Genomic DNA, 27,428 nt, shown 5'->3' with positions numbered 1-27,428 from the left:
ACCTCTAGGATAATGTTCAAAAACCCCTTTACCTCCTCAAACATCCAGATCTTTCCTAGGTCTCAAAATATTCCTATTCTCTTTGCATCTAGAAGGTTCTTTTATTTGGGAGAGGATTTCCAAGGTTCTACCAGATTCAGATTCTAAGCAGCAGTGTGAAAATTTGTGTTTTATTTTTGTCAGCAGAGCTGCTTGAACCCCTGGACCCCAAGGGGAGCCCTGGCCTTTAGGGAAAGGGTGACAGAGGTAGCCCTGCAAAATACCTTCAGAGCAGCTCAGCTCACCTCTTCCCCTCTTGGTAAAAGAGAATGAGCCTCTGTGAGGAGGACATTCTAGTTCTTTCTGATTCTCTGTGTGTACTCCTGGGACCAGCAGAAATGGAGGACTTTTGTGCAATGCTCAGCTTCCTCCTCACTGCCTTGAAGGTCTCACTCCCCATAAAACCTCAGGAGAAGTGGAGGGGCCACCCTCCAGTAATCCCCCCAACAACACCTGAGTCAGGGAGCATCTGACCAGCGCTTGCATCCTCCAGGAACAGGGAACCAGTCCATTTTTTTTTTTTTTTTTTTTTTTTTTTTTTTTGCGGTATGCGGGCCTCTCACTGTTGTGGCCTCCCCCGTTGCGGAGCACAGGCTCCGGACGCGCAGGCCCAGCGGCCATGGCTCACGGGCCCAGCCGCTCCGCGGCATATGGGATCCTCCCAGACCGGGGCACGAACCCGTATCCCCTGCATCGGCAGGCGGACTCTCAACCACTGCGCCACCAGGGAGGCCCCAGTCCATTTTTTTTTAACAGCGCTTTTTTTTTTTTTTTTTTTTTGCCCATACCACACGGCATGCAGAATCTTAGTTCCCCCGACCAGGGATCAAACCTGTTTCCCCTGCACTGGAAGCACAGAGCCTTAATCACTGGACCACCAGGGAAGTCCCTAAATAACGATTTTTATTGCGATAATAGTAGATTCGCATGCATTTGTAATAAATAATAGAGAAAGCCCTTGTAGTTACCCAGGTTTCCACAGTAGTAACATTTTAGTGTTACATTATAATGTCACCGTACATTGACATTGATACAACCCACCCATAGTATTTAATCTCCCCAGTTTTACTGGTACTCACTTGTGTCTCTGCGTGTGTAAAGTTCTAAACAGCTTTATCACCTCTGTAGAATTATGTATCCCTCACCACAGTCAGCACACAGTTCCCAAGACACAAGGAAGGATCCCATCCCTTTTATAGCCACGCCCACTTCCTTCCCTGTCCCCATCCCCAACCTCTGGAAACTGCTAATCTGTCCTTTATTTCCAAACTTTTGTTATTTCAAAAATGTTACGTAAATAGGATCACATTTGGGGGATTGGGTTTGTTCGCTCAGCCTCTTGTCCTGGAGATTCATCCAAGTTGCTGCATGTATCAATAGTTTGCTCCTTTTCATTGCTGAGGAATATTCCATGGTGTACATGTACCATCGTTTATTTAATCATTCATTGAAGGACATCTGAAGCTGAAATGACAAAGCTGCTGTGAACATTCATGTACAGATTTTTTGTGTGAACATACTTTTAAAATTTCTCTGGGCAGCTGTTCCGTTTTTTAGACAGCTCTAATTAAAGAAAATCCTTGAGGGACTTCCCTGGTGGCACAGTGGTTGACTCTGCGCTCCCAGTGCAGGGGGCCTGGGTTCAGTCCCTGGTCAGGGAACTAGATCCCACATGTGTGCTGTAACTAAGAGTTCGCATGCCACAACTAAGGAGCCTGACAGCCACAACTGAGACCCAGCGCAACCAAATAACTAAATAAATTTTTTAAAAAAGAAGATCTTTGAGGTCTGTGAGGGATCCATTTGAGACCCACATGTGTTCTCACATTCTCAAGAGTTAGAAATGTTTATACAGGCTCCTGGCTTGGTCCTAAATCACATGAATCTCATGTCTGTCCAGAAGCACCGTTTCCTGTGCATATTCTCCTACTCCAACTTGGCTGCCTTTTTTATTTGTATGTATCTATTTTAATTTTGTTTAATCAGGTAATGAAACTGTAGAGAAACAGGAAACATTAAGACAGTTGTATAGAACAAATTGAAGGATTACATCCTAAAATAACCTGGGTGAATAAATATTTCATATTCAGTGTGTTTCAACTTTTTTAGAGTTTGACCCCTTCAGTCTTTGTTCTAAGCCAAAGATTTTCCTGTTGTGGGGCATTTCAAGAAGCCCTGAAATGTTTTTCTTCCAGAGGCACCATGCAGGGGATTCAGGGCTCAGGCCTGGAATCAGGCAGCCAGCGTTACAACGGACTTAAATCAGCTGTGGGATTGTGAGCAAGTGTACTAACCTTTCTGAGATTCTCTTTTCTCTCCTGTACAATGAGGATAATTCTAGCATCTAATCCAAAGGATTAAATGAGACAATCCATGAGAAGTCGTTAAGTCCTCAGTAAATTTTAGCAGAAACCCCTCTCCAAATCTCTTGAGAACAATGCTTCAAAACCCTCACTGAAGGTTGTCTCAAGGGGGTCGTGAGGGAGAATTATATCTCATTGCCCAGAGAAAAACTCGCTGCAAGTCTTCTGTACCTAGTTTCTCCCTCAAAGCCAAGTCCCCACCACCCCTCCTGAATCAGCCAGTCAGCCTCCCACGGTGGCCCTTGCTCCCAGATGGGCCCCTTTCTTCCTCAGGTAGCTGTTTAGAATTCTCTGTGTTTTGCCGGGGACTCTGGTCATTCTGCTACCCCCAGCTGGCACCCCATCCCCCTGAGATGAAGACTGAGCACTTGGGCTGCATTTTGCTTTCCTTCTTGTTTTCTTGGTTCCTGTTCAGTTGGTCAGACAGATCCACTCAGGTTTCCACAACAGGGACACAGATGCCTTTTCACACCGTCTGACGGGTGATGCACAAGCTCCATGAACAACTTCATGGCTCTTCTTAGCATCGAGTCAGAATGGTGATCCCAGCCCAGCCCACAAGCAACAGAGGCCACTTAATGACCTTTGTGATGAGGACAGCTGTCTTCTTTCCATTTCCTTTGTCTTCAACCCCAGCAATCAGCAGGAACACTGCTCAGACTCATGGCATTGGCTTTTTTTTTTTTTAATAGATTTTATTTATTTATTTATTGGCTGCTTTGGGTCTTCATTGCTGTGTGTGGGCTTTCTCTAGTTGCGGCGAGCAGGGGCTACTCTTCATTGCAGTGCGCGGGCTTCTCATTGCAGTGGCTTCTCTTGTTGCGGAGCACAGGCTCTAGGCACACAGGCTTCAGTAGTTGTGGCTTGCAGGCTCTAGAGTGCAGGCTCAGTAGTTGTGGCTCACAGGCTTAGTTGCTCTGCGGCATGTGGGATCTTCCTGGACCAGGGCTTGAACCTGTGTCCCCTGCATTGGCAGGTGGATTCTTAACCACTGTGCCACCAGGAAAGCCCCATGGCATTGGCTTTGACAAATATTTGCCTCCTAGAAGCTTTATCAGTAAGATGAAGAGACGTGCAGTAGCTAGTCTTCCACTGGACAGAGCAGGAGTGGTCTCCGTGGCTGCCGGGGTTCAGCCCAGAGGAGACTCTGCAGCCCTCTGGAAACACCTCCCCCTCTCTCAACTGTCTTTAAAAACCTTCGCAAAACTTTCCCTCATCCACTGTGTTACAAAGATCTAACTAAAATAGACCTCCCTATAGGTTCTACCCAAAGGTTAAAAAAAAAAGTCCCATTCCTTTTTCACATAAAAACAGTGCAATTGAGAAATGCAAATCAAAGCTACAATGAGGTATCACCTCACTCTGGTCAGGATGGCCACCATGAAAAAATCGACAAACAGTAACTGCTAGAGAAGGTGTGGAGAAAAGGGAACCCTCCTGCACTGTTGGTGGGAATGTAAATTGGTACAACCACTATGGAGAACAGTATGGAGGTTCCTTAAGAAGCTAAAAATAGAGCTACCGTATGATCCAGCAATCCCACTCTTGGGCATATATACAGAGAAAAACATGGTTCAAAAAGATAGATGCACCCCATTGTTCACTGCAGTGCTGTTTATAATAGCCAGGAGACAGAAGCAATCTACATGTCCATTGACAGATGAATGGATAAAGAAGATGCAGTACATACCTCAGTGGAATACTACTCAGACATTAAAAAGAATGAAATAATGCCATTTGCAGCAACATGGATGAAACTGGAGATTATCATACTAAATGAAGTCAGACAGAGAAAGACAAATATCATATGATATGACTCATATGCAGAATCTAAAAGAAAATGATACAAATGAATTTATTTACAAAACAGAAACAGACTCACAGACTTAGAGAATGAACTTATGGTTACCAGGGTGGTGGGGGAAAAGTGAGAGGGAGGGATAGATTGGGAGGTTGGGATTGACATGTACACACTGCTCTATTTAAAACAGATAACCTACTCTAAGGTTATCTATTTTAACCTTATAGTAGGTTATAAGGACCTACTATAAAATAAATAAATAAATTTTAAAAATAAAGCAATGCAATTATTTAAAGAATTATCAGATACTCTCCCAAATCTTCCTTCTTAGTCTTAACATTTCCACTCCCTTCAAATGTTCCTCTTATGATGTGGTTCGAAGGCCCCTTGCCTTGGTATTTTCATCACCCCTCCATATGCTTTTGGGTGTCACCCCCTGAACTGAGCATGTGTGACAAAATACAGTGGGGCAGTCTTCTCCCCACTTCTGAACTCTTTCATTAATGCTGCCAATGGGGACGATAGCCACGCCCCTTTCAAACTCATCAGTCTTTCCCCACGCATCCTCCTGTTAAGCAACATGTCTGTCATCTGTCGTCCTGTATTTGCAAGATCAGCTTTGAGGAACTAGATCAGGAGCTTTAACTTTCTATTGTGTCATCATTTGGCCCATTGCACCCTCCTAGTGACTACTGATCCTGTCCTTTGGCCTCTTACCTATCTATCCCTCCCAGTGTTGTGTCATTCAGGGATCGAGTCAGCACACTTTCCATCCCTCCTGTGAGCCAGGAGAGGGAAGAAGACAACCACATGGCATCCCACTACAGATGTCTTTTGTTTTTTGGGTTTTTTGTTTGTTTTTTAATATTTTTAAAATATTTATTTAGGCTGTGCTGGGTCTTAGTTGCAGCACACGGGATCTTCGTTGTGACATGCAGGATTTTTTTTTTTTTTTTTAGTTGCGGCATGTGGGCTTCTTAGTTGCAGCATGCGAACTCTTAGTTGTGGCATGCATGTGGGATCTAGTTCCCTAACTAGGGATTGAACCCGGGACCCCTTCATTGGGAGCGCAGAGTCTTACCCACCGGACCACCAGGGTAGACCCTACAGATGTCTTTTGAATTGACCTTGAATAAAACTCTTTGGATCTAATTGTCCCACAAATGACAGATGCCACACACTTCTCCAGGAGGACCCCAGGACACACCTGGTCAGACATCTTGCTGAAATCAGAAGCCCTGTACCTGCAGTTTTTTACTCATTTTTTACTCATTCAATAATCTAGTAACTCTGACAACAAAAAAAAGACAGGTTAACTTGTCTGACTTACTTTTGGAAGATCTTTGCTGGTTTCTGGTCATTTCTACTTCCTGCCTGGTAGTTACAAGTGCCCCCTGCCAACACCTGTAAGAGTTCTGCTCTGATCTGTACTGACTGTTGGGTGCTAGGATCCCATTTTAGTCCCTTCATTAGCACCCTTCCTCCTGTCCCCCCTCCTTCATGACCCAGGCCTCATCTAGCCCTTAATACATGGCCTAACTCCTCCTGGGCGTGACCCTCACTGGCAGCCCTGTCAGGTCTGGCCTAGACTCCCCATTCTCTACCCTTCCCTGAATTCCAGCCACAGAGGTCTGGGCCCCCCCTGTATATATATATATGTGCGTGTGTGTGTGTGTGTGTTTGCTGTATGCCTCTCCCGTTGCGGAGCACAGGCTCCGGATGCGCAGGCTCAGCGGCCATGGCTTACGGGCCCAGTCGCTCCGCGGCATGTGGGATCTTCCCAGACCGGGGCACGAACCCGTGTCCCCTGCATCGGCAGGCGGACTCTCAACCACTGCGCCACCAGGGAAGCCCCGTGTGTGTATTTTTGACGAAGACTTTATTGAAGTTCCGTACACAATGAGAGTCACAACTCACTAGGAAAAGATTTTAGGACGTGCTTAGACACAGCATAGTTTTTACATACCTAATAAATAATCTGCTAGAGTTTTGTAGAGGGTGGATATCAAGGCCCCTGTGATCTATGGTTTTATGAGTCCCTATCCCCACCCCCACCCCCTTTTTTAAAACTCAGTACATTTCCTGGGGTTCAGGCTAGATACGAGAAGGGAACAAGTCTGCCCCCCACAACTTCATCACCTGGACATCCAGCTCAGGAATAACACCAACCTGCTTAGCCCAGAAGGCTGGGGAGGTGAAGCCTCTTCAGCAGGAACCATTGTTTCCTTTCAAAGCAGGGGATGGAGGGATCCTCTGAGAACCGAGAAGAGAGAGGGCCCTCACAAGCCCTGGCCTCTGCTTCCTCCGTGGCTGCCCCAGCCAGATTTCCTGTTAAAACCGAGGTGACGAATAGATGATCACATTAGAAATGGACATGCACTTCTGCTGACCTCATGAAAGCCAGTTGGGCATGGACAAAGCTACACACACACACTGGACTGAGAATCACGCCAGTAGGTAATGTTTTAAATACTTTAAAGCAATTTTCTTTCTTAAATTCCTAGAGTCTACGTGCAGAAGTGGGCAAGTCATAGAGAGGGACTTCCCTGGTGGCACAATGGTTAAGAATCTACCTGATTAAAAAAAAAAAGAATCCACCTGCCAATGCAGGGGACATGAGTTCGAGTGCTGGTCCGGGAAGATCCCACATGCTTCACATGCGGAGCAACTAAGCCCGTGCACCACAACTACTGAGCCTGCGCTCTAGAGCCTGCGAACCACAACTGCTGAAGCCCGCGTGCCCTAGAGCCCATGCTCTGCAACAAGAGAAGCCACCATAATGAGAAGCCCGCGTGCTGCAACGAAGAGTAGCCCCCTCTCGCCACAACTAGAGAAAGCCCGCACGCAGCAACAAAGACCTAATGCAGCCAAAAAAAATAAATAATTTATTTTTAAAAAAAAAAGAAAGAAAAGAAAAGACAAGGGGCTCAGGCTGCTCACAGTGTAGTTTCAACTCATTGCAGACAAATGGTTTTGAAGAGGGCTTCCAGGAGCTTCCAGAGAACCTAATCAGTGTTTGTCAGATTGTTTTTTAGTACATTTCACATTTGCTCAACAGCCAACTTAAAACAAAATTCTGAATCAAAACCTGATGATAAGCTGAAACTGCCTGTTCTTTAAACCTAAGTCACTTTTTGTATCTAAAATTCATTTTGCTGATCCTCAGATAAACCATGACCATTTCCCACATCCTCCTCCAAGAGTTGTTCCTGGCAGGGTAATTTCTCCATGAACTTAGGATAAATCAATTTGAATTTCCTCTTATTTTAGCAAAGTTTACTTCGGTCTTGGATAGAAGGGACAGAAAGGGGAGGGTAAGGACAAAAATTACTCCATTTATTATTATTATTATTATTATTACTGCTGCTAGGGTTGTATCAAGAGCAGCCACCATCTAATGGATGTATCATTACTTTTGGAATTTATCAAGACATCTAAGACATCCTCATGAGGAATCCTCATATCCTCATGGAGAAGGCTGGAGTAAATGGTAGTAGAATAAGGGAATTTATAGCTTGCAGTACATTTATATCAAAAGAATTTTGATTAAGATCAGCCTGGGGCAAGTCTCTGGTAGAGTGCCACAGGGCTCTATCTTCATTCTTCTCCTATTGAATATTTTTGTTAATGAATTGGATTAGGACTCTGGTGACCTTCTGATAAAATCTGTGGATGACACAAAACTGGGAGGGAGAAGTCAGAGGATAGAATCAATTGTCAAAAAGATGGATAAAGGCACTGCCCTGGTGGTAGATACCGTTACCCATCTTAGACTGATGAAGTAAACTAAAGAGCAACACCCAGTGCAGGCCAGCTCTCAGTCCCAGGAGGTGCTTATCTCCCAGGAGGAGCTTCTCTCAGCAGCCAGACTGACTGTTGATAGGGCAGCCTCCCCTCCAAACCCCTGGAGGGCAGGGCTAGGCCTACCTGGTGCTTAGCCTGCTTCCTGCAAGGGTTGAGAGGCGCCATCCCCTCTGCCAGGGCATCCTCGCTGTTTCATCCCTATGGGGCCTGGCCTGGAGCAGAAGGTTCCTGACACTCCCTCCCATCTGCAGCCCGGCTTAGTGCCTTGTTTCTCCTCGTGTCCCTTGGATAACCTGAAAAAGCAAAAATCAGGAAAGGGACGGCTTCAGCCCCTGAAAGTTCTGGCTTTTCTACACATGACTCCACTTTAGCTGAAGCATTCCTGGCACAGGCTACTTCCCAGAAGGAGTCCTGAACAAGGGTTGTCAGTTAAAATACAGGATGCCCAGATACATTTGAGTTTCTGATAAACAACAAATAATTTTTTTGGTATGTCCCATGTAAGATGTGAGACATAGCAAAAAATGACTTGTTGCTTCTGTGAAAATGTAACTGGATATCAGGTATTATTGAAACAGGAGGGAAGGGGGCAGGGCACAACCCTTGAAAGAATGACATAGCCCGAGGACCTGACATAAACTGATTAGAACCAAATGGGTCCAAGATGGTGGACAAGTCGACTTCCACTAGACCCTGAGCCTTGCTCATTGTAACACAGCAGCAGGCTAAGTGACACACCCACAGGGGCCGTGACAGTTCCAGGACCGACCACAAGGATCAAAAAGTGGGCGGTGACCCAATTACTGGAAATCCCCACTCCTTCCCCAAATAGCTGGGCTACTCCTCCCACTTATTAGCCTATGAAATTACCCACCCCTATGAAAACTAACAACCACATACTCTGGTGTCTCTCTCGCCTTCTGAGATGGCCCACACTCTGTCTGTTGAGTGTGTGTCTCTCTAAATAAATCCACTTCTTACCTATCACTTTGTCTCTCACTGAATTCTTTCTGTGACGAGACATCAAGAACCTGAGCTTCATTAAATCCTGAAACCAGGTGTGATCTCAGTTGGAAGACTGTGGGTTTTGGCCAGGTTCAAGTCCTGGCCGCGTGGGTTCAAGTCCCAATCTGAGTTGCACGGTTTCATTATTATTTCCTGTCTCTGGTGGCCCTACCCTGAGCTCATCCAAGCCTGTCAGAAGTGATTACCAGGGGCCTCTTGGGAGGCCTGGCCTGGCCCACTTCCAGTCCAAACCACGTCTCACCTAAAAGGAGAACATATGTGTGGGCTGAGGCTACTGCCCACTCGGGCCCCTCGGGGGATCAGGCCTCCCAAACCACCACACACACTTCCTTCTTCACTCCTGTGGGCTCCTCAAGCCCTAGTCGTCTGCGCTGGTCTCTGGCCTGCCCTCCCTTCAGGGCTGCATCTTGCCTCCCGGTGCTAGGGACTGACACTGGCCCTATCTGGCCCTAAGGAGCCTAGCTCAGTGCCAGGGCCAGCCATCTGGAGCTAATTTGACGCCATGGCCTGTGCATGGCCACCGCACATGATGACTGTTTACATCCGTCTGTGCTTCCAGCTCATTCACTCATTTAGCAGAAATTTATGCAGGGCCCACTATATCAGACATTGTGTTGACTGCATGGGCACTGGGGTAAGCCCAACAGACCCATTCCAGGGGAGGTGCTTCTTGGGATCATGTAGATAAATATGGGGTTACCAACAGTGACAGGAGCTATGAAGGAGCATATGGGGAGCTTTGAGAACATGCAACCAGAGGCCTGCTCTGGTCCAGGAGTCTCCTTTGAGCTGGGCCTGGAGGGGAAGAGTTACCTAGATGGGGATAGGGGGTCAGGGAGAGCTTTCCAAGCAGAAGAGGAGCCTGGATGCAGGTTGATGGGGCAGGGGCGGGGCATCTGGTACTTTCCAGGGCTGATGGGAGGCCGTGTGCAGGAACATTTCCACCCACCTCATCTCATCTGTCCCTTTCCTCATTCAAAGTCACATGCAGGACCCATTACATAATGTATGCATCCATTGCAAAATGAAAATGCAGGGCCCTTTTTAAAATATTACTAAGAATTTCAAGATGCCTCCACAGGGTATTAAACCAAATGTGGACCCTTCTGAGCTCAGGGCCCTATGCAACTGCCCAGGTCACATGGCTGGGAAATGGGTCCTGGTCTCATGACTCGTGTGTGTGTCAGGTCAGGAGCTGGATCTGAGTCTTCTGCTCATGAAGGTGCTATACAAGGTCAGTTACTGGAGGCCCTGGAGCAGCCAGACAGGCACTGGCAGGCAGACGTGACTCTGAGAACTGGTTGATACTTCACCTTCTGGCCCTGCTTCTCCATCTGTAACAGGGATCATGATACCCTCTGTAAAGGGCTGAGAGTGGCCCCCAAAGATATCAGGTCCTAATCCCTAGAACCTGTAACTCTTACATTATATGGAAAAAGGGTCTTTAGAGATGTGATTAAGTTAGGGATGAGATGGGGAGACCATACAGGACATCTGAGCGGGCCCTAAATGCAATCACAAGTGTCCTTAAAAGAGAAAGGCACCAGAGTCCCTGGCGGTCCAGTGGTTAGGACTCCGTGCTTTCACTGCCGAGGGCCCGGGTTCAATCCCTGGTCGAGGAACTAAGATCCCACAAGCCTCGTGGCGTGCCCCCCCAAAAAAAATAAAAATAAAAGAGAAAGGCACAGGGAGATTTGACACAGAGTAGAAGACAGAACAGAAGATGATGGCCTAATGTTAGAGTGATACGGCCACAAGCCAAGGAATGCCAGCAGCTGCCAGAAGCTGGAGGAGGCAAGAACAAGTGGTCTCCTACAGCCCCTGGAGGGACTGTGGCTCTGCTGACACCTTGATTTCAGTCCAGTGGTACTGATTTTGTAATTCTGCCCTCCAGAACTGGGAAAAAATAAGTCTATATGTTGTAAGCCTAAATCTACTAATCTACTTTCTGTCTCTATGGATTTTGCTATTCTGAACATTTCATATAAATAGAATCATATAATATTTGGCCTTTCATGTTTGGCTTCTTTCACTTAGCATGATGTTTTCAAGCTTCAACCATATTGTAAGCATGTATCAGGACTTCATTCTTTTTGTTGCCAAATAACAATCTATTGTATGAATATACCACATTTTGTTTATCAGTTGGTGGACGTTTGAGTTGTTTCTACTTTCTGGATATTATTCATAATGCTGCTATAAACATTTGTGTTTGTGTAGACACATTTTCATTTCTTTTGGATAAATACCTAAGAGTGGAATCACTGCTGGGTCATATTATAACTATATTTTTTAAACTTTTGAGGAACTGCCAGACTATCTTCCAAAGTGGCTGCATCATTTTATAATCCTACCTGTTGTGTGAAGAAGGTTCTAGCTTTTCTGCATCCTTGTCAACATTTATTATTGTCTGTCTTTTCAATTTTAGCTATCGTAGTAGGTGTGAAGTGATATTTCATTATGGTTTTGATTTGCAGTTCCCTAATGACTAATAATGTTATGCATCTTTTCATGTGCTTATTGGCCTTTGTATATCTTCTTTGGAGAAATGTTTATTCAAGTCCTTTGACCATTTTAACAAATGGTTGTCTTTTTTTGTTACTGAGTCATAAGAGTTCTTTAAATATTCTGGATCCTTATCAGATATATGATTTCCAAATATTTCCTCCCATTCTGTGGATTGCCTTTCAGTTTCTTGATAGTGTCCTTTGCAACACATAAATTTTTAACTTCAATGAAGTCCAATTTATCTATTTTTTCTTTTGTTGCTTATGTTTCTGAGAATGGAAAGCGCAAATACCTATCGAGTATTTTTTTTAATTAATTAATTATTTTTGGCTGCACTGGGTCTTCGTTGCTGCGTGTGGGCTTTCTCTAGTTGTGGCGAGTGGGGGCTACTCTTCGTTGCAGTGCGCAGGCTTCTCAATGTGGTGGCTTTTCTTGTTGTGGAGCACGGGCTCTAGGCGTGCAGGCTTCAGTAGTTGCAGCCTGCAGGCTCAGTAGTTGTGGCTCACGGGCTTAGTTGCTCCACGGCATGTGGGATCTTCCTGGACCAGGGCTCGAACTCATGTCCCCTGCATTGGCAGGTGGATTCTTAACCACTGTGCCACCAGGGAAGTCCCATGGTGAAGCTCTTGCCCCTCTTTCCAGGCCAGTGCCTGGGCTACTCAGGGCAGAAGAGAGCAGACCCCTTGGTCCTTTGGGCCGTTGTGCAGTTGATCTGCTGTCAGGGCCAACTCAGCCATTAGGCCCAGGAGGCACAGTGCCAAGGCCTACAACAATACTTTTAGGGGCCCATGAAAAAAAAAATAATTTTTTTTTTGGCCGTGCCATGGCCAAAATAAATAATTTTCTTTTTCAGGATCTTGATTCCCTGACCAGGGATTGAACCTGCACCCACGGCATTGAAAGTGTAGAGTCCTAACCACCGGACCGCCAGGGAATTCCCCCCAAATAATTTTTTTTTTAATGGACGAAGGGGCTCACAAAACTGCCCACAGCCGTGAATCATGATATAACCCTGTGTCCTGTCAGTGGAATGGAGGGGGTGCTCCAGCTGGGGATGGAACAGCACTGACCCCTCCACAATGTCCCAACCTACTTCCCTTTTGCCCAGCTGCCCACCTTTGCAAGGGGCCAGACTGGGGCTATGAGGACAACACCTGGGTGGGCATTGAATTAGGGGCTCTGAGTCCCTCCCCTTGAGCTCATTAAGACAGCTGATTTGCCAGACCAGCAATTCAGATGGGGCAACCTGGGGCCCAAAGCAGACCTACAACTATTGTTATTACTACTCTTGTTTTTATTGTTACCACATTCTGTTCTTATTGTGCCCCGCTGGTTAAATGTGCTTTCAAATACTAGCTGTCATTTTCTCTTCATGACAAGCCTGTGAAATGGGTAGAGTGGGCATATTATTCCCATTTTATAGGTGTGGAAAGTGAACCTCAAAACACTGACACCGTTAAGCTGCAGAGAAGGGACTGGAAACCCAGGCTTCTGATCTGTGTGTTAGTATGTGTACATTCTCCCGTTAGGTGACTTTTGAATCTGGCAGTGGGGGATTAGTCCCACTCGTAAACTTGCCAAGGTTAATTAATCAGACCTCCCATCCCGGGCTGGTCACAGGTCACGGCTGGGGGAAATGGCCGATATCTTGTTTCCTATCAGTGTGGTCATGAAGTAGATGGGAGGTCAGTTCTGCCCAGTGCCTGTAGCCCTCTGCCATGATTGCCGCCTGCCTCCCTCGCCCTTCCTCCCCCACCCACCCCAGCTTCTCAGAAAAACCACTTCCTGAGGTTTATTCCACCAGGCAGCTTTTTCAGGCGGTTAATGGATTGCTGCGATTTAGATTTGTGACATTCCTGTTTTGTGTTGTTTTTTCTAATGCATGTATATTTATTTATGTTGCTTTTTATAAAAAGGGGAGAATGGTGGGATATAAGAGAACAGTATATCTATATATCATTAGGATCAAAGGCGTAATATGGATCATGCCAGAGTTAGTTCCATAACCATATTAAAAACAGAATGTAACACTCTCCACCGGGCTTCCCTGGTGGCGCAGTGGTTGAGAATCTGCCTGCTAATGCAGGGGGCACGGGTTCAAGCCCTGGTCTGGGAAGATCCCACATGCCACGGAGCAACTGGGCCCGTGAGCCACAACTACTGAGCCTGTGCGTCTGGAGCCTGTGCTCCGCAACAAGAGAGGCCACGACAGTGAGAGGCCCGCGCACCACGATGAAGAGTGGCCCCCACTTGCCACAACTAGAGAAAGCCCTTGCACAGAAACGAAGACCCAACACAGCCAAAAATAAAAAATAAATTAAAAAAAAAAAAAACACTCTCCACCAAAAAAACGGGATTCTGAAGCTCAGATATGTCATTTGTTAAATGAAAGTGACTCCCCTGGTAGAAAACACCCTGTCCTCCTTCCCTTCAGCTGAGAAGAGGGAGAAGAGAGCAGTACTGCGGTAGAAATAGGGCCCTGGGTGAGCTTGTTCTGCCTGGTGGGCATTCCTGGGGTCTTCATCCCTGGCAATGTAGGAGTCAGTTCCTTGCTTAGTTACCAAGAAGCTAAAATAGTTATGTGGGACCTTTTTTTCTTTTTTGTTGTCCCCCAATCAAGGAATCCACTAAGAACCAGAGGAAGGAAGGGGAAGATATGTGGGGGCCACACATATATAAAAAGCCACTTGGTTTCCTATTTTTAAAAAGGTGAAATAGGAAAAAAAAATCCTTTTATACTTTTTTAACTTTTAATAAGACATTCTTACTTTACAAATAAAGAATAAGGAGCATGATGATCTTTTCAAGGAATAAAATAAATGATGGAGAATATATGCTTCAGTTCTTATCTCACAGCCAAGTCATAAGAGAGAAGGAAGAGATTTCCTTGAGAACTAGAAGGAGTGGTTCCCCTGGAAAAAGAGTGAGAGACAGACAGACAGACAGACAAACCTGAGGAGAATGGCAAGGGAGGCTTTCCCATGAGGATCCACAAATCCTGTGAAGGACCAGCCCCATGTTGACGTGACTCTGGGGCCTCAGCACAGGTCACCCTGCGGTACTGGCTGGGCTGGGGTGGGGAGGATACAGCAGCCATTTTAAGTGATTTCCAACACCCTGATACATTCACATGATTTAAAAACTAAAAAGGACACAAAGGTTTATAATGCAAAATATACTGAACACTATAAAACATTGGGGCTTCCCTGGTGGCTCAGTGGTTAAGAATCCGCCTGCCAATGCAGGGGACATGGGTTCGAGCCCTGGTGAGGGAAGATTCCCACATGCCATGGAGCAACTAAACCCATGCGCCACAACTACTAAGTCTGTGCTCTAGAGCCCGTGAGCCACAACTACTGAAGCCCATGGGTCTAGAGCCCATGCTCTGCAACAAGAGAAGCCACCGCAATGAGAATCCTGCACACTGCAATGAAGAGCAGCCCCTGCTCACTGCATCTAGAGAAAGCCCGCATGGAGCAACGAAGACCCAACACAGCCTAAAATAAATAAATTTATTTAAAAAAAAACTGTTAAAACATTGCTAAGATAAGGTAAAGAAGACTTAAATAAATGGAGAGATATGCCATGTTCATGGGTCAGATACTCAGTATTGTTAAGTTATCAGTTCTCCCCAAATTGATGTATAGATTCAATGAAATTCCAATCAAAATCTCAGAAGGCTTTTTTTGGTTGAAATTGAAAAGTTGATTTTTAAAATGATATAGAAGGGCAAAGGGTTTAGAATAGTCCAAATAACTCTGAAAAGGAAGAAAAATGTTTGAAGACTACTAACACTATCTGACTTCAGGATATATTTTAAAGCTACAGAAATCAAACTGTGTGGTATTGCATAAGGGTAAACAAATAGATCAATGGAACAGGATAGAGACTCCAGAATATATATATGTCCACATATATGGACAACTGATTTTCAACAAAGGTGCAAAGAGAATTCACTGGAGAAAAGATAGTCTTTTCAACAAATGATGCTAGAACAATTGGACATACACATGCAAAAAAAAAAAAAAAGGAGAAGAACTTTGATCTACACTTTGCATCATGTACAAAAGTTAACTCAAAATAGATAATAGGGACTTCCCTGGTGGCACAGTGGTTAAGAATCTGCCTGCCAATGCAGGGGACACAGGTTCGAGCCCTGGTCCGGGAGGATCCCACATGCCACAGAGCAACTAAGCTTGTGCACCACAACTACTGAGCCTGTGCTCTAGAGCCTGCAAACCACAACTACTGAACCTGCGTGCCACAACTACTGAAGTCCACATGCCTAGAGCCCATGCTCCACAATGAGAAGCCACTGCAATGAGAAGCCCGTGCACCTCAACAAAGAGTAGCCCCCGCTCGCCACAACTAGAGAAAGCCCACATGCAGCAACGAAGACCCAACACAGCCAAAAATAAATAGATTAAATAAATAAATAAATAATTTTTTTAAATTAAAAAAATAGATAATAGATCGAAATGTCAAAACATTGGGGAAAATTTCTGAGACTTTGACAGGCAAAGATTTTTTAGATGTGACACCAAAAGAATGATGCATAAAAGGAAAAATTGATAAATTGGATTTGATTCTTTAAAATTTAAAGCTTCTGCTTATCAAAAGACACCATTAAGGAGATAAAAAGATGCCACAAACTAGGAGAAATATTTGCAAATTATGTAATTGATAAAGGACTTATATTCAGAAAATATAAAGATTCTAAAAGCACAACACTAAGAAAACAAGCAACCTAGCTAATAACTGAGCAGAAGATTTTAATAGACCCATTAAATGGCAAATAAGCACACAAAAATATGCTCAATGTCATTAGTCATTAGGTAAATGCAAATTAAAACCATAATAAGAAAGCACTATGCTCCCCACTAGAATGACTAAAATTGAGAAGATTGACCTGCCAAGCGTTGATGAGGATGTGGAGCAACTAGAACTCTCATACATTGCTGGTGGGAATGTAAAATGGTGTTATCAGTTTGGTAAACAGTTTGGTAGATTCTTAAAATGCTAAACATATACCTACCTTATAGCCCATGCATTCCACTCCTAGGTATTTATGCAAGAGAAATGAAAGTATGTGTCCGGACAAAGGCTTGTTCATAGCAGCTCTATTTGTATTAGTTCAAAATTGGAAACAACCCAAATGTCCATTAATAGGTGAATAAGCAAACCCGTATTTTCATGCAATGAAATGTTACTCAGCAATAAAAAGGATGAAGTACTTATTATGCTGATTGAAAGAAGATAGACCAAAAAACCCAACAAAAAGTGCATACTGTATGAGTCCATTTAAATAGAATTCTAGAAATACAAACTAACCCATAGTGACAGAAAGCAGATCAGTGTTTGCATAGTGGGTGGTGGATGTGGAGAGAGGGATTCAGGGAAGAAAGGATTGCAAAGGTGAAACCATGTAACTTAGATTGGGACTTGAACCCAAGGTCTGTTAACTGAGATTACACACCTGGTCTCAGGACTTAATGAAGCTCAGGTTCTTGATGTCTCATTGCAGAAAGAATTCAGCAAGAGACAAAATGATAAGTAAGAAGTGGATTTATTCAGAGAGAAACACAAAAGGTGAGAAAGCCACCAGGGTATGGGGTTTGTCGGTTTTTATGGGGGTGGGTAATTTCATAGGCTAATAAGTGGGAGGAGTATTCCAGCCATTTTGGGGAAGGAGTGGGGATTTCCAGGAATTGGGCTACCACCCACTTTTTGACCCTTATGGTCAGCCTTGGAACTGTCATGGCGCCTGTGGGTGTGTCATTTAGCTTGCTGATGTGTTACAGTGAGGTATACTGAAGCTCAAGGTCTAGTGGAAGTCGACTTGTCTGCTGTCTTGGACCTATTTGGTTCTAATCAGTTTATGTTGTGTCCTCAGGCTATGTCATTCTTTTAAAGGTTGTGCCCTGCCCACTTCCCTCCTGTTTCAGTGGGGCACAAGGAAACTTTTGTGGGTGATGTATATATTCACTTTCTTAATTGTGGTGGTCATGTCACGGGGTACACGCATGTCAAAACTTCTCTAATTGTAACTTTTATTTACTTAGGCCACACCCAGTGGCTTGCGGGATCTTAGTTCCCCTACCAGGGATTGAACCCAACCCTCGGCCATGAAAGTGCAGAGTTCTAACCACTAGACCTCCAGGGAATTCCCAAATTGTAAATTTTAAATATGTGCAGTTGTTGTATGTCAGTTATACCTCGATAAAGCTGTTAAAATGTTCAATTTCTTAAAAATTTAAAAGGTAATACAAAAAAAAGATAAAAAGTCACATAACTTAAGAACTAAAAAGTACAGAAAGGTTTACAATGAAAAATTCCTAGTTGCCCAGTTTCCACCACCCACTACAGGTAATAAGAATCTTTTGCATTGCTATCAACTTTACTTAACTGAATGTTTACCTTTACTGACAATAGTCAATAGTAAGTAGCAATTCAAACAAAGATTTATGTACCCTTAGAGAGTCAGATAATCTGTAGGAGAGCCTGCTGGTCAATGTCCAGTACTGTATTGAAAGAATACACTGTAATCCTTTTTGCCTATTTCTAAATTTCAGATAACTTTTCTGAGAATTCCCTAGTGGTCCAGTGGTTAGGACTCTGAGCAGTCACTGCCAAGGGCACGGGTTCAATCCCTGGCCAGGGAACTAAGATCCCACAAGCTGCACAGTATGGCCAGAAAAAATTAAAATTAAAATTAAAAAATAAATTTCAGGTAACTTTTCTTATGTTATCTATGTGTTCATTTCCTTTGTCCATTTTCCTTTTGTATTGCTGATCTTTTTCTTCTTGATTTCTGAGAGCTTTTTACATATCAGAGAGGTTAGCGCTTTGTCTATGATGTGAGTTGCAAATATATTTTCCAGTTTATAGTTTTTCTCTTGCCTGAATTTTTTTGGGGGTGGGGGGCAAAGCAGAACATTTATTCATGGAGTATAATTTATCAGCCTTTCATATTATGACTTCTGGATTTTAAGTCATAGTTAAACCAGCCTTTGCCCAAGATCATGAGGAATTATTCTATGTTTTCTTCTAGAACTTTTATGTTTCATTTGTACCTTCAGATGGTTGGTCCATTTGGAATTTATTCTGGTGCACAGTGTAAGTTGTGGGATATAATTTTTCTACTTTTCTTTTGAAACATTAACACATTTTTGAAATAAAGCTTTATTTTCTCCTGGTGTTCTAAAAGTACTAGCATTGTGGACGAAACAATGACTAATTTTTATTTTTATTTTTATTTTTTTTTTGCGGTATGTGGGCCTCTCACTGTTGTGGCCTCTCCCGTTGCGGAGTACAGGCTCCGGATGTGCAGGCTCAGCGGCCATGGCTCACGGGCCCAGCCGCTCCACGGCATGTGGGATCTTCCCGGACCGGGGCATGAACCCATGTCGGCAGGACTCTCAACCACTGCGCCACCAGGGAAGCCCAATGACTAATTTTTAGAAGTTTACTTTGGAACTTAGGACCATGCGGTGGGACATTTATCAGTATGGCTTGAATGTCACTTTGAGAAGCAAAAGTTGCTTACTCTACAGTTTATAAAAGTTACCTTTGAAACCAACATTTATTTTATTACTCAGGGCGTTTCCTTTTTTTTCCTGCCAAATCAAAATTTGGTAGCTGGTGGGGGTAATTTCCAGTAGGTTGCCAAAGGAGATAGTTTACAGTGGGGAGTGGAAAATACAAAACAACAAAAGTAAAAAAACACAATAGAAAAAATTCCTTTATGCATGCATTGCTCTCTAACAGCTCTTATCAAAACTTCCATTGAACTGCAGATCACAGAGAGGTATTGTTCTCTAGCTGGAAGCCACCACTTCTTGGTACTTGCCCTGAGGCAGAGAAGTCTTTGGTTTCTCTGGTCCCAGTTCAAATCTGACTTAGCTTTACCATGTGACGGTATTGAAGGGTAGCATTTCAGAAAGCAGCACCATGACCCCAAGGCAATGATCAACTAATTCAGACAGTACAGTTAACTTGTCCTCTTTCAGTCAGTCATCCATTTTGCTAATGTTTTTGGTCATCTACTAGGTACCAGGCACTGTCCCGCCACCATGGAGCCCGCAGTCCACTTGGGGGAGGAGCAGCCATTATGGCACATGGTAGAAAGTGTCTGACAAAGGAAGACTAGGGAGGTGAGGGGGCCCAGAGGAAGGGCAGCTCAGTGTGGGGAAGACAGGGGACGATGACGATGCTAGAGGACTGATGCCTAAACTGAGTTATGATGAATGGGTAGGAATTCGCCAGAAAAGGAGAGGGGAAAGGGTACTCCAGACAGGGGAAGAGCATTGGCAAAGTCACAGACATGTGATGTGTTCTGGGAACTATAAATTCCAGCAACCAGAGTGTAGGGGCAAGGAAGGAAGAGGTGAGAGACCAGGCTGGAGAGGTAAGTAAGGGCTGGGTCCTGCAGGATTGGAAACTGACTTTCTCTGGAGGGCAATGGGGGGGGGAGCCATTACAGGGTCTCCCTGACAAACCTGCCATTTTCTGAAAAAGTCAGCCCTCTCCATGCCTTTGTCAGGAAAGGCAGGAGGTCCAGGTTTAGGCTGTGTGGAAAGAGCCCCCTTGGAGGGGCCAGAGGAAAAACAGAGATTCGGTGAGCGTCCAGGGAGAGAAGCCCTTTGCGGGGAGGTCGGAGAGAGGGAGGAACCCTCTCAGGCTGCCATGAGAAGAGGCCCCCAAATACAGGCCAGACGCAAGGAGGGTCAGGAGCGCTGAGGCAAATGTCACTTGTGCCTTTTTTTCCCCTCTAAACAAACTAAACAAAGCAGCTGCGCCCGGTGGCCCCTCAGGAAGGCCAGTCATTTCCTGAGGAGATATGAGGCCGCCCAAGCATTGTTCCCGGTTTCCAGCATGGCCGCCATTACCTGACCAGCGCCACGACCGGTCTGTCCGCGGCTCCTGGAGAAGCTCCCACAGGGGTCTCTGCTTTTCACGGGGCAGGTTTCTCAACTCCGTCGCGTGGGAAGTGTCTTCTGCCTCCGGGGCATGGCGCAAAAGCAGAACTAACTGCCCGAAGCCTTCGCTCGCTCTCAGGATGCAGCTGGGGTGGACCCAGGGGGGCACGATGTGGCTCCGCGTCCTGCTGACACTTCTGCTCTGTGAGTTTTCACTCTCTTCCCACATCACTTAAACTTCACGAGAATTGAAGCTCGTGAAATCAACATATCTCTCCTGTCTTTTCCAGGTTCAAGCCTCGAGGGTCAAGAAAACTGTAAGTTGTAAAATTCCTACCTGTGACTCTTAAAACTCATGTCAAATTGCTCGGGTTTAATGTTTATAACAGTTCAGAAACATATTCAAATTGTCAGCTAAAGTTGATTCTGCATTTAAAGAAGGTTTTGGAACAAAACACTTATTCTAAGCCAAGTTTTAATCAGCATGTTCTAGAAGTAGCATACATTTTCTAGATCCTGGTGAACTGCTGTTTGTTAGGATTGAGGGACGGCGGTGATAAGAAAGTGATTCCATAATTTGTTTTTTTGTTGTTCTACCATAAATTTCATTTTTTCATATCCTACCCTATCCCTGATTGTTTATTCACAAACGAGATATAATCAGTTTGTTAAATTCATGAAGTCGGAACATAGTTTATTTAGTTATTTTAAAAAAATATTTTATTTATTCATTTAATTTTGGCTGCGTCGGGTCTTAGTTGCGGCATGCAGGATCTTTCCTTGCGGTGCCGGGGCTTCTCTCTAGTTGTGGTGTGCGGGCTTAGTTGAGGATCTTACCCGTATCCCTTGCACTGGAAGGTGGATTCTTAACCATTGGACCACCAGGGAAGTCCCAAAGTCAGAACATAGTTTAAATTGTTGTTGTGACTTTTTTTTCTCCTAAATGATCTAAAACAGATGAGATATCATTTCCCATCTACCCATGAGGCTACGATGATATCTGCAATATTTTGTGCTTGGACGTGGGAAGTGGGGCTTCTTCCTGTCTTTGAAATCTGGTCTGTCATCCACTTTAGAGCTAATCTTGAATCATTAAGATGAGCAGGTTTGGAGAATTCCCTGGTGGTCCAGTGGTTAGGACTCCATGCTTCCACTGTAGTGGGCACAGGTTCGATCCCTGGTCGGGGAACTAAGATCCTGCGTGCTGTACGGCCGTGCAACACACACACACACACACACACACATGCCCACACACACAAATAGATACGCAGGTTTTGTTTTGCTTCATCTGGACCGTGTGAAGGAGGGGACTGGGCTGGGTCTGGGGGCTGAATAGAGGGAGAGCCCACAGAACAGGATCCCCTTGTCAGAGGTCACTTCATTCCACGCAGAGTTGGGGTGACTGGGTTGCAGACAGTTGTACAGCTATTTGGAGATGATGTGTGTGGGTGACACTGGTTTGTTGAGCCAAGGCTTGGAGCAGTAGCTCTGCATGGAGAGGGCTCGTGCTGGCCACTTAGCAAAGCCGGTCTGGCAGGTCTCCTGTGCGTGTGTCCATGTGCTTCGATGGGTGTTTGATCCCCATGGCAACCCATGGAGGCAGGATGTCCATTATCTTCATAATCAACCTAATTGACTGATGATATCTCTGCACCTCAGAGAAACAACTGACTTGTCCAAAAAGAGCCGGTTAGCAGGACATCAGCACCAGAACCTCCCCTTCCCAAAACCCGAATGTCCGGAGCCTGAAGCCATAGGCCTGACTCAAATCTTTAAAGTCGGGGCTTCCCTGGTGACGCAGTGGTTGAGAGTCCGACTGCCAATGCAGGGGACACGGGTTCGTGCCCCGGTCTGGGAAGATCCCACATGCCGCGGAGTGGCTGGGCCTGTGAGTCATGGCTGCTGAGCCTGCGCGTCTGGAGCCTGTGCTCCGCAACGGGAGAGGCCACAGCAGTGAGAGGCCCGTGTACCGCAAAAAAAAAAAAAAAAAAAAAAAAAACTTTAAAGCCACTGTTACTCTGTCTTTCTGAGCCTTTTTCCCAATCTGTAAAATGAGGGTGATGCATCAGTATGAGATGAGATTAGATAAAAAGAGGTGATGTGCCAGCCCAGCATGCGGTGATTAGTAAATAATGGTTTACTATGGTTCTAGCTCACCCACCATCATGGCTCCTGCACCTCCCTCGCTCCAGCCCTTGTGCCCTTGCTGTAGCCCGGACCACACCCTGCCAACACGTGTGCCTCTGGGCTTCTGCTTCTCTTGCTCCAATCTCCCATCCTCGTCCTCATGGGGAAGTAAATCGCTCCCTGCCCAGGTTTCCTAGAGAAAGGTCTTCGTACCTTCGGGGGAGACCTCAGAGCTGCAGGACCCAGAGCCGGGAGGCTCTCCTACTCCCTCCTCAGGCTTCTGACCTGTTTTACGCAAGGTGCCTGTGCAAGGTCACCACGGGGTGCTGGCAGAGTGGGGGCTGGGACCCAGGTCTCACATTGCTCAGGCCACGCAGGACCACGTTGCACGTGCATGACCTGCCAGCCTGCTCCACGTGGCCTAACTCCACGGCTGAGGTGCTCGGTCCGTCCTGGCCCTTCCTCTCCTTTTACTTCGGGCCCCCGCCCAACCCCAGCCGGCCAGTCTCAGGAGATGACCTCAGCTCCCTCTTCACCTAGAACACAGTGCTGTCTGGAGGGAACTCCCTCCACTTCCCGCCCTGCCCCGGCTTCAGGCTTATCTTCCTCCCCACCCGTCCTCCTGACTTCCCTCCTGGCTTCAGAGGCCGTGTCTATCCCATGGTGGGGCAGGGCCAGCCTGTCCACCTGGGCTCCGAGCCCATCCCTGGCATCACCCTCCTCCCCCAGGATCTCACGCTGTCTTTATTCAGCCTCCACCCCACTTTTAGTATCTATTCTTTCCTTTCAGTCTGCAAACATGATTGGTTGCTCTTGGTTTTTTAGGAAAAAGATAAATCACAAACAATCCCCCCCGACCGCTCCCCTGACCCCCCCATTTATCTTGTGCCCCACTCCCTTCCTCAGTCAAACTTCTCCAAAGCCTGGTCTCTAATCACTGTCTCCGCTTCCTCACCTCTCAGACGCCCCTACCTAGCAGGTCTGGCCTTGGCCCCCACGCCTCCCTGCCACGAGAACCCTCTCATAGATGCCATTGACATGTCCAGCCCTTAGCCTTCGGGACCCCGGTGTTAGCACAGAGCCTCTTTCTTTGGCCTCGTAGACCTTCTTCCCTGGTGTTCTCCCACCTTTCTGACAAACCCTCCTTTTATCCCCTGGGAGACTTGGACTTTCCCAGGGTCTCATCCTCTCTGAAGCTCAACCCCCCCGCTCTGTACACCTCCACATGCCCACCCTCTAGTCCACTCCAGCTCTGGCCACTCCCCCGACCATCAAGCTTCCCACGGGGCCAGTGGTTGACATCTCCTCCTGGTGGTCCCCTGGGCCCCTCAGACCAGCTGCGCCACCGTGACTTTGTCTCTGCCCTTATCTTTCTCTGGCTTTGTCTCCGTCAGCCCACGGCACCCATATCCCCCTGGGTACCTAATCCAGGAACCTTATCTTCCACTCTTTGCTTCAATCCCCATAGCCAATCAAACAAGTAAAATACATATTACAAATGTTTTTTTTTTTTTAATAATATCATTCAATTTAAATGGAGACCAGAAATTGTCAGGGAGGATCAGGCATTATGAGGGCACTGGGTTAGGGAAGGAAAGCTCAAAATGAGCTCACTGTCATCAGAAAGATTTTTTTCTTTTTAATTAATTTATTTATTTTTGGCTGTGTTGGGGCTTCGTTTCTGTGCGAGGGCTTTCTCCAGTTGCGGCAAGCGGGGACCACTCTTCATTGCGGTGCGCGGGCCTCTCACTGTGGCAGCCTCTCTTGTTGCGGAGCACAGGCTCCAGACGCGCAGGCTCAGTAGCTGTGGTGCACGGGCTTAGTTGCTCCGCAGCATGTGGGATCTTCCCAGACCAGGGCTCGAACCCGTGTCCCCTGCATTGGCAGGCAAATTCTCAACCACTGCGCCACCAGGGAAGCCCCTACAAATCTTATTATTAATGACATTTAGTACGTTCATGATGTTGTGCAAACATCACCTCTGTCTAGCTCCAGAACATTTTCTTCATCCCAAAAAACAAGTCCTTTTGCAAACACTAAATATTTCTCAAGTCCACCCCTTCCCCTCAGCACCACTGCATCTGCCTGAGCAGAGGCTGCATCAGCTTTCACCTGAACCATCGTCCAGGTTGTTACAGGCCTCCAGTCTCTCCTCCAGCCCACAGTGATCTTTCTAAAGCTCCAGTGTCATCCTGTTACTGCCTCCCCGGCAAAACCCTCAGGACAGGGCCCAGCTTGTCAGCATAGTGGGCAAGGCTCTCTGTTCCGCCCCCTCCTACCTGGCCCCCTGGACCCTCCAGCCTCATACCCTGTCTCCTGTAACCACCGGCGCCCAGAATGCATTGATTTCTCATGTCTCTGTGCCGTGGTACATGCTGTTCTCCTGCCCCGAGCACCCCACCACCCTTTCCTGTCCTGGTCCAAGGCTCAGTTCAGGGGTCACTTCCTTCAGCCTTCCCTTGGCCTCTCCTGGGCAACCCTTCCTCCTGGTGCTTACATGATTGTACTCCAGCTATCTGGGTCCCCACCAGCCTGCACAGTTTAGGACAGCAGGGATGCTTTCTTATTCACCTTGTAATCCCAGCACCTGACGCAGGTGCTCAAGAAATGTCTCACTGAAAGGGACTCGAACTGAACTTGGAGCTACTTGAGATTCAGATGAACTGGGTCAGCACACTCCATGCTGAGCACTGCAGTTCATCAGAGCCTCCATGCTTCATGGCTCCCTGGATTTTCCTGACAAGGATGGGGGGCCCCTCCTTCTCTACCCACTCCCCCCTTTCTTTCTGAGTCATTTCCAGGTTGAGGGCCGAGTGGCTGGCTGAGTCATGATGTCTCATCTTCCCTGGAGCATCAGCATCCGCTGACGGGTAGCCTGAGGTAGAGGGAAGCAGGTCCCTTTGTTTTAGAATTTGGGGATTTGGCGCTGTGGTCCCTAGGTGCCTTATCTGTGCTGTGGTGACTTTGTTACTTGGATCGTCTCCATCAGCCCCTCATCTCTCCAGGTTGAAAATATCTGGCCTCTTTAGGTTATTCTACAACCCCGTCCTTCCGTTACAGTTCTGCACATTTTGTGTCCTGTCTCCAAAGAAACGCATACTTGCATATAATCAGAGGTGATTCATGGGCCCCCTGACACCCATCTGTGAACCTCCGGGAGGCCCGGGTTGTAGCAATCACTCTATCGTGTAAATAGTGAGACCTACACACAGGTCTCACTACTGGCTGTTCCTGGAAAGTTTATTCACAAAGAGGATAATATTTTCCATATTATCTTAATAATCAGGTAGAGATTTTTTTTGAATTCTTGAATTTTATATTTTTTATACAGCAGGTTCTTATTAGTTATCCATTTTATACATATTAGTGTATACATGTCAATCCCAATCTCCCAATTCATCACACCACCACCAGCCCCCCGCCACTTTCCCCCCTTGGTGTCCATACATTTGTTCTCTACATCAGTCAGGTAGAGATATTTGAAGGTTGGGTGGTGTGTTTGTTATTTATTGCTCCTTAACAAATTATCCAAAACTTAGTGGCTTAAGATAACAATTTATTATCTCACAGTTTCTGAGGGTCAGGAATCTAGGAATGGCTTAGTTGGGTGGTTCTGACTCAGGGTTTGTCAGGAGATTGCAGATAAAATGTTGGTCAGGGTTACAGTTATCTGAGGGCTTGTCTGACGCTGGGGAATCTGCTTTTAAGCCCACTCATGAGGCTGTTCCTCACCATGTGGGCCTCTCCATAGGGGTGCTCATGACATGGCAGCTGGCTTTGTCCAGAGTGAATGATCCCAGAAAAGGAAAGAGTGACCAAGATGAAAGTTGCAATGTCTTTTATAAACTAATCGCAAAAGTCACCTACTGGCACTTCTGCTGTATTGTTGGTCATAAGACCAACCCTGGTCTGATGTGGGAAGGGACCATATGTGGGTGTGATAGCAGAAGGCAAGGCTCACGGGGGCACACCTTGAAGGCTGGATACCAGAAGGGTGGTGGTCATGGTGATAAAATCTAGGCTGCTGTTCTGTTGCATCAAGTCAATGAGCTGGGATCCGTATCTTGAATAATTTTTTTTTAATATAAATTTATTTATTTATTTATTTATTTATGGCTGCATTGGGTCTTCGATGCTGCGTGTGGGCTTTCTCTAGTTTCAGCGAGCAGGGGCTACTCTTCATTGCGGTGCCCTCGGGCTTCTCACTGCAGTGGCTTCTCTTGGTGTGGAGCATGGGCTCTAGGTGCATGAGCTTCAATAGTTGTGGCACACGGGCTCAGTAGTTGTGGCTCACGGGCTCTAGAGCGCAGGCTCAGTAGTTGTGGCACATGGGCTTAGTTGCTCTGCTGCATGTGGGATCTTCCTGGACCAGGGCTCGAACCCCTGTCCCCTGCATCAGCAGGGGGATCCTTAACCACTGCACCGCCAAGGAAGCCCTGTATCTTGAATAATTTTAAAAAATGCTTTTCCTTCTCCTGTCCTGCCTTCTTTTTTTTTTTTTTTTTTTTTAATTCTTTTGGCCGCACCGCACAGTATGTGGGATCTTAGTTCCCCGACCAGGGATCGAACCCGTACCCCCTGCAGTGGGAGTGCGGAGTCCTAACCACTGGGCTGTCAGGGAAATCCCATGTCCTGCCTTCCTTTCTTCTTCCTTGTCTGCTCCCGCTGGCCATGGAAGTGTGTGGTTCCTACCAGGGAATCAGCTGCGTTAATTTATTAAGCAGATGTATATTAGATTTGCTTAGAAAAGCAAGGTAGGCGGAAGCGTCTTGTGCTAGTGCACATCATCCTCTCTAAAAAACTGCTACCTGATGCTTTAGCCAAGTTTGCTTTAAAATTGTT

The 27,428-nt window shown here is 46.1% G+C and overlaps 3 protein-coding genes across 4 annotated transcripts in view; 2 read left to right on the top strand and 1 right to left on the bottom strand.

Annotated features, from left to right (window-relative positions):
* MILR1 (mast cell immunoglobulin like receptor 1) overlaps positions 1–6,386 on the bottom strand; it is a 46,143-nt gene extending 39,757 nt beyond the window's left edge. The window contains exon 1 of the mRNA XM_082604318.1: positions 6,373–6,386. The gene's annotated coding sequence lies outside the window, so the exon portion shown is untranslated. The remainder of the gene's footprint in view (positions 1–6,372) is intronic.
* Positions 1–27,428, top strand: part of POLG2 (DNA polymerase gamma 2, accessory subunit) — a 209,842-nt gene that overhangs the window by 60,147 nt on the left and 122,267 nt on the right. The gene's annotated exons all lie outside the window — the stretch shown is intronic.
* The window catches only part of PECAM1 (platelet and endothelial cell adhesion molecule 1), a 54,382-nt gene continuing 47,352 nt past the window's right edge, over positions 20,399–27,428 (top strand). Inside the window, exons 1-2 of one of the 2 annotated variants that reach the window (XM_082604301.1) lie at positions 20,399–20,663; positions 20,750–20,776. In XM_082604301.1, the coding sequence (XP_082460427.1) occupies positions 20,600–20,663; positions 20,750–20,776 (91 nt within the window). In that variant the 5' untranslated portion in view covers positions 20,399–20,599. The remainder of the gene's footprint in view (positions 20,664–20,749; positions 20,777–27,428) is intronic. The other variant, XM_082604300.1, reaches the window with a different exon arrangement.

Source organism: Mesoplodon mirus (genome assembly GCF_964341445.2).
Source record: "Mesoplodon mirus genome assembly, chromosome: 18".
Lineage (NCBI taxonomy): Eukaryota > Metazoa > Chordata > Mammalia > Artiodactyla > Ziphiidae > Mesoplodon > Mesoplodon mirus.
This window is presented reverse-complemented; position numbering and strand designations above follow the sequence as displayed.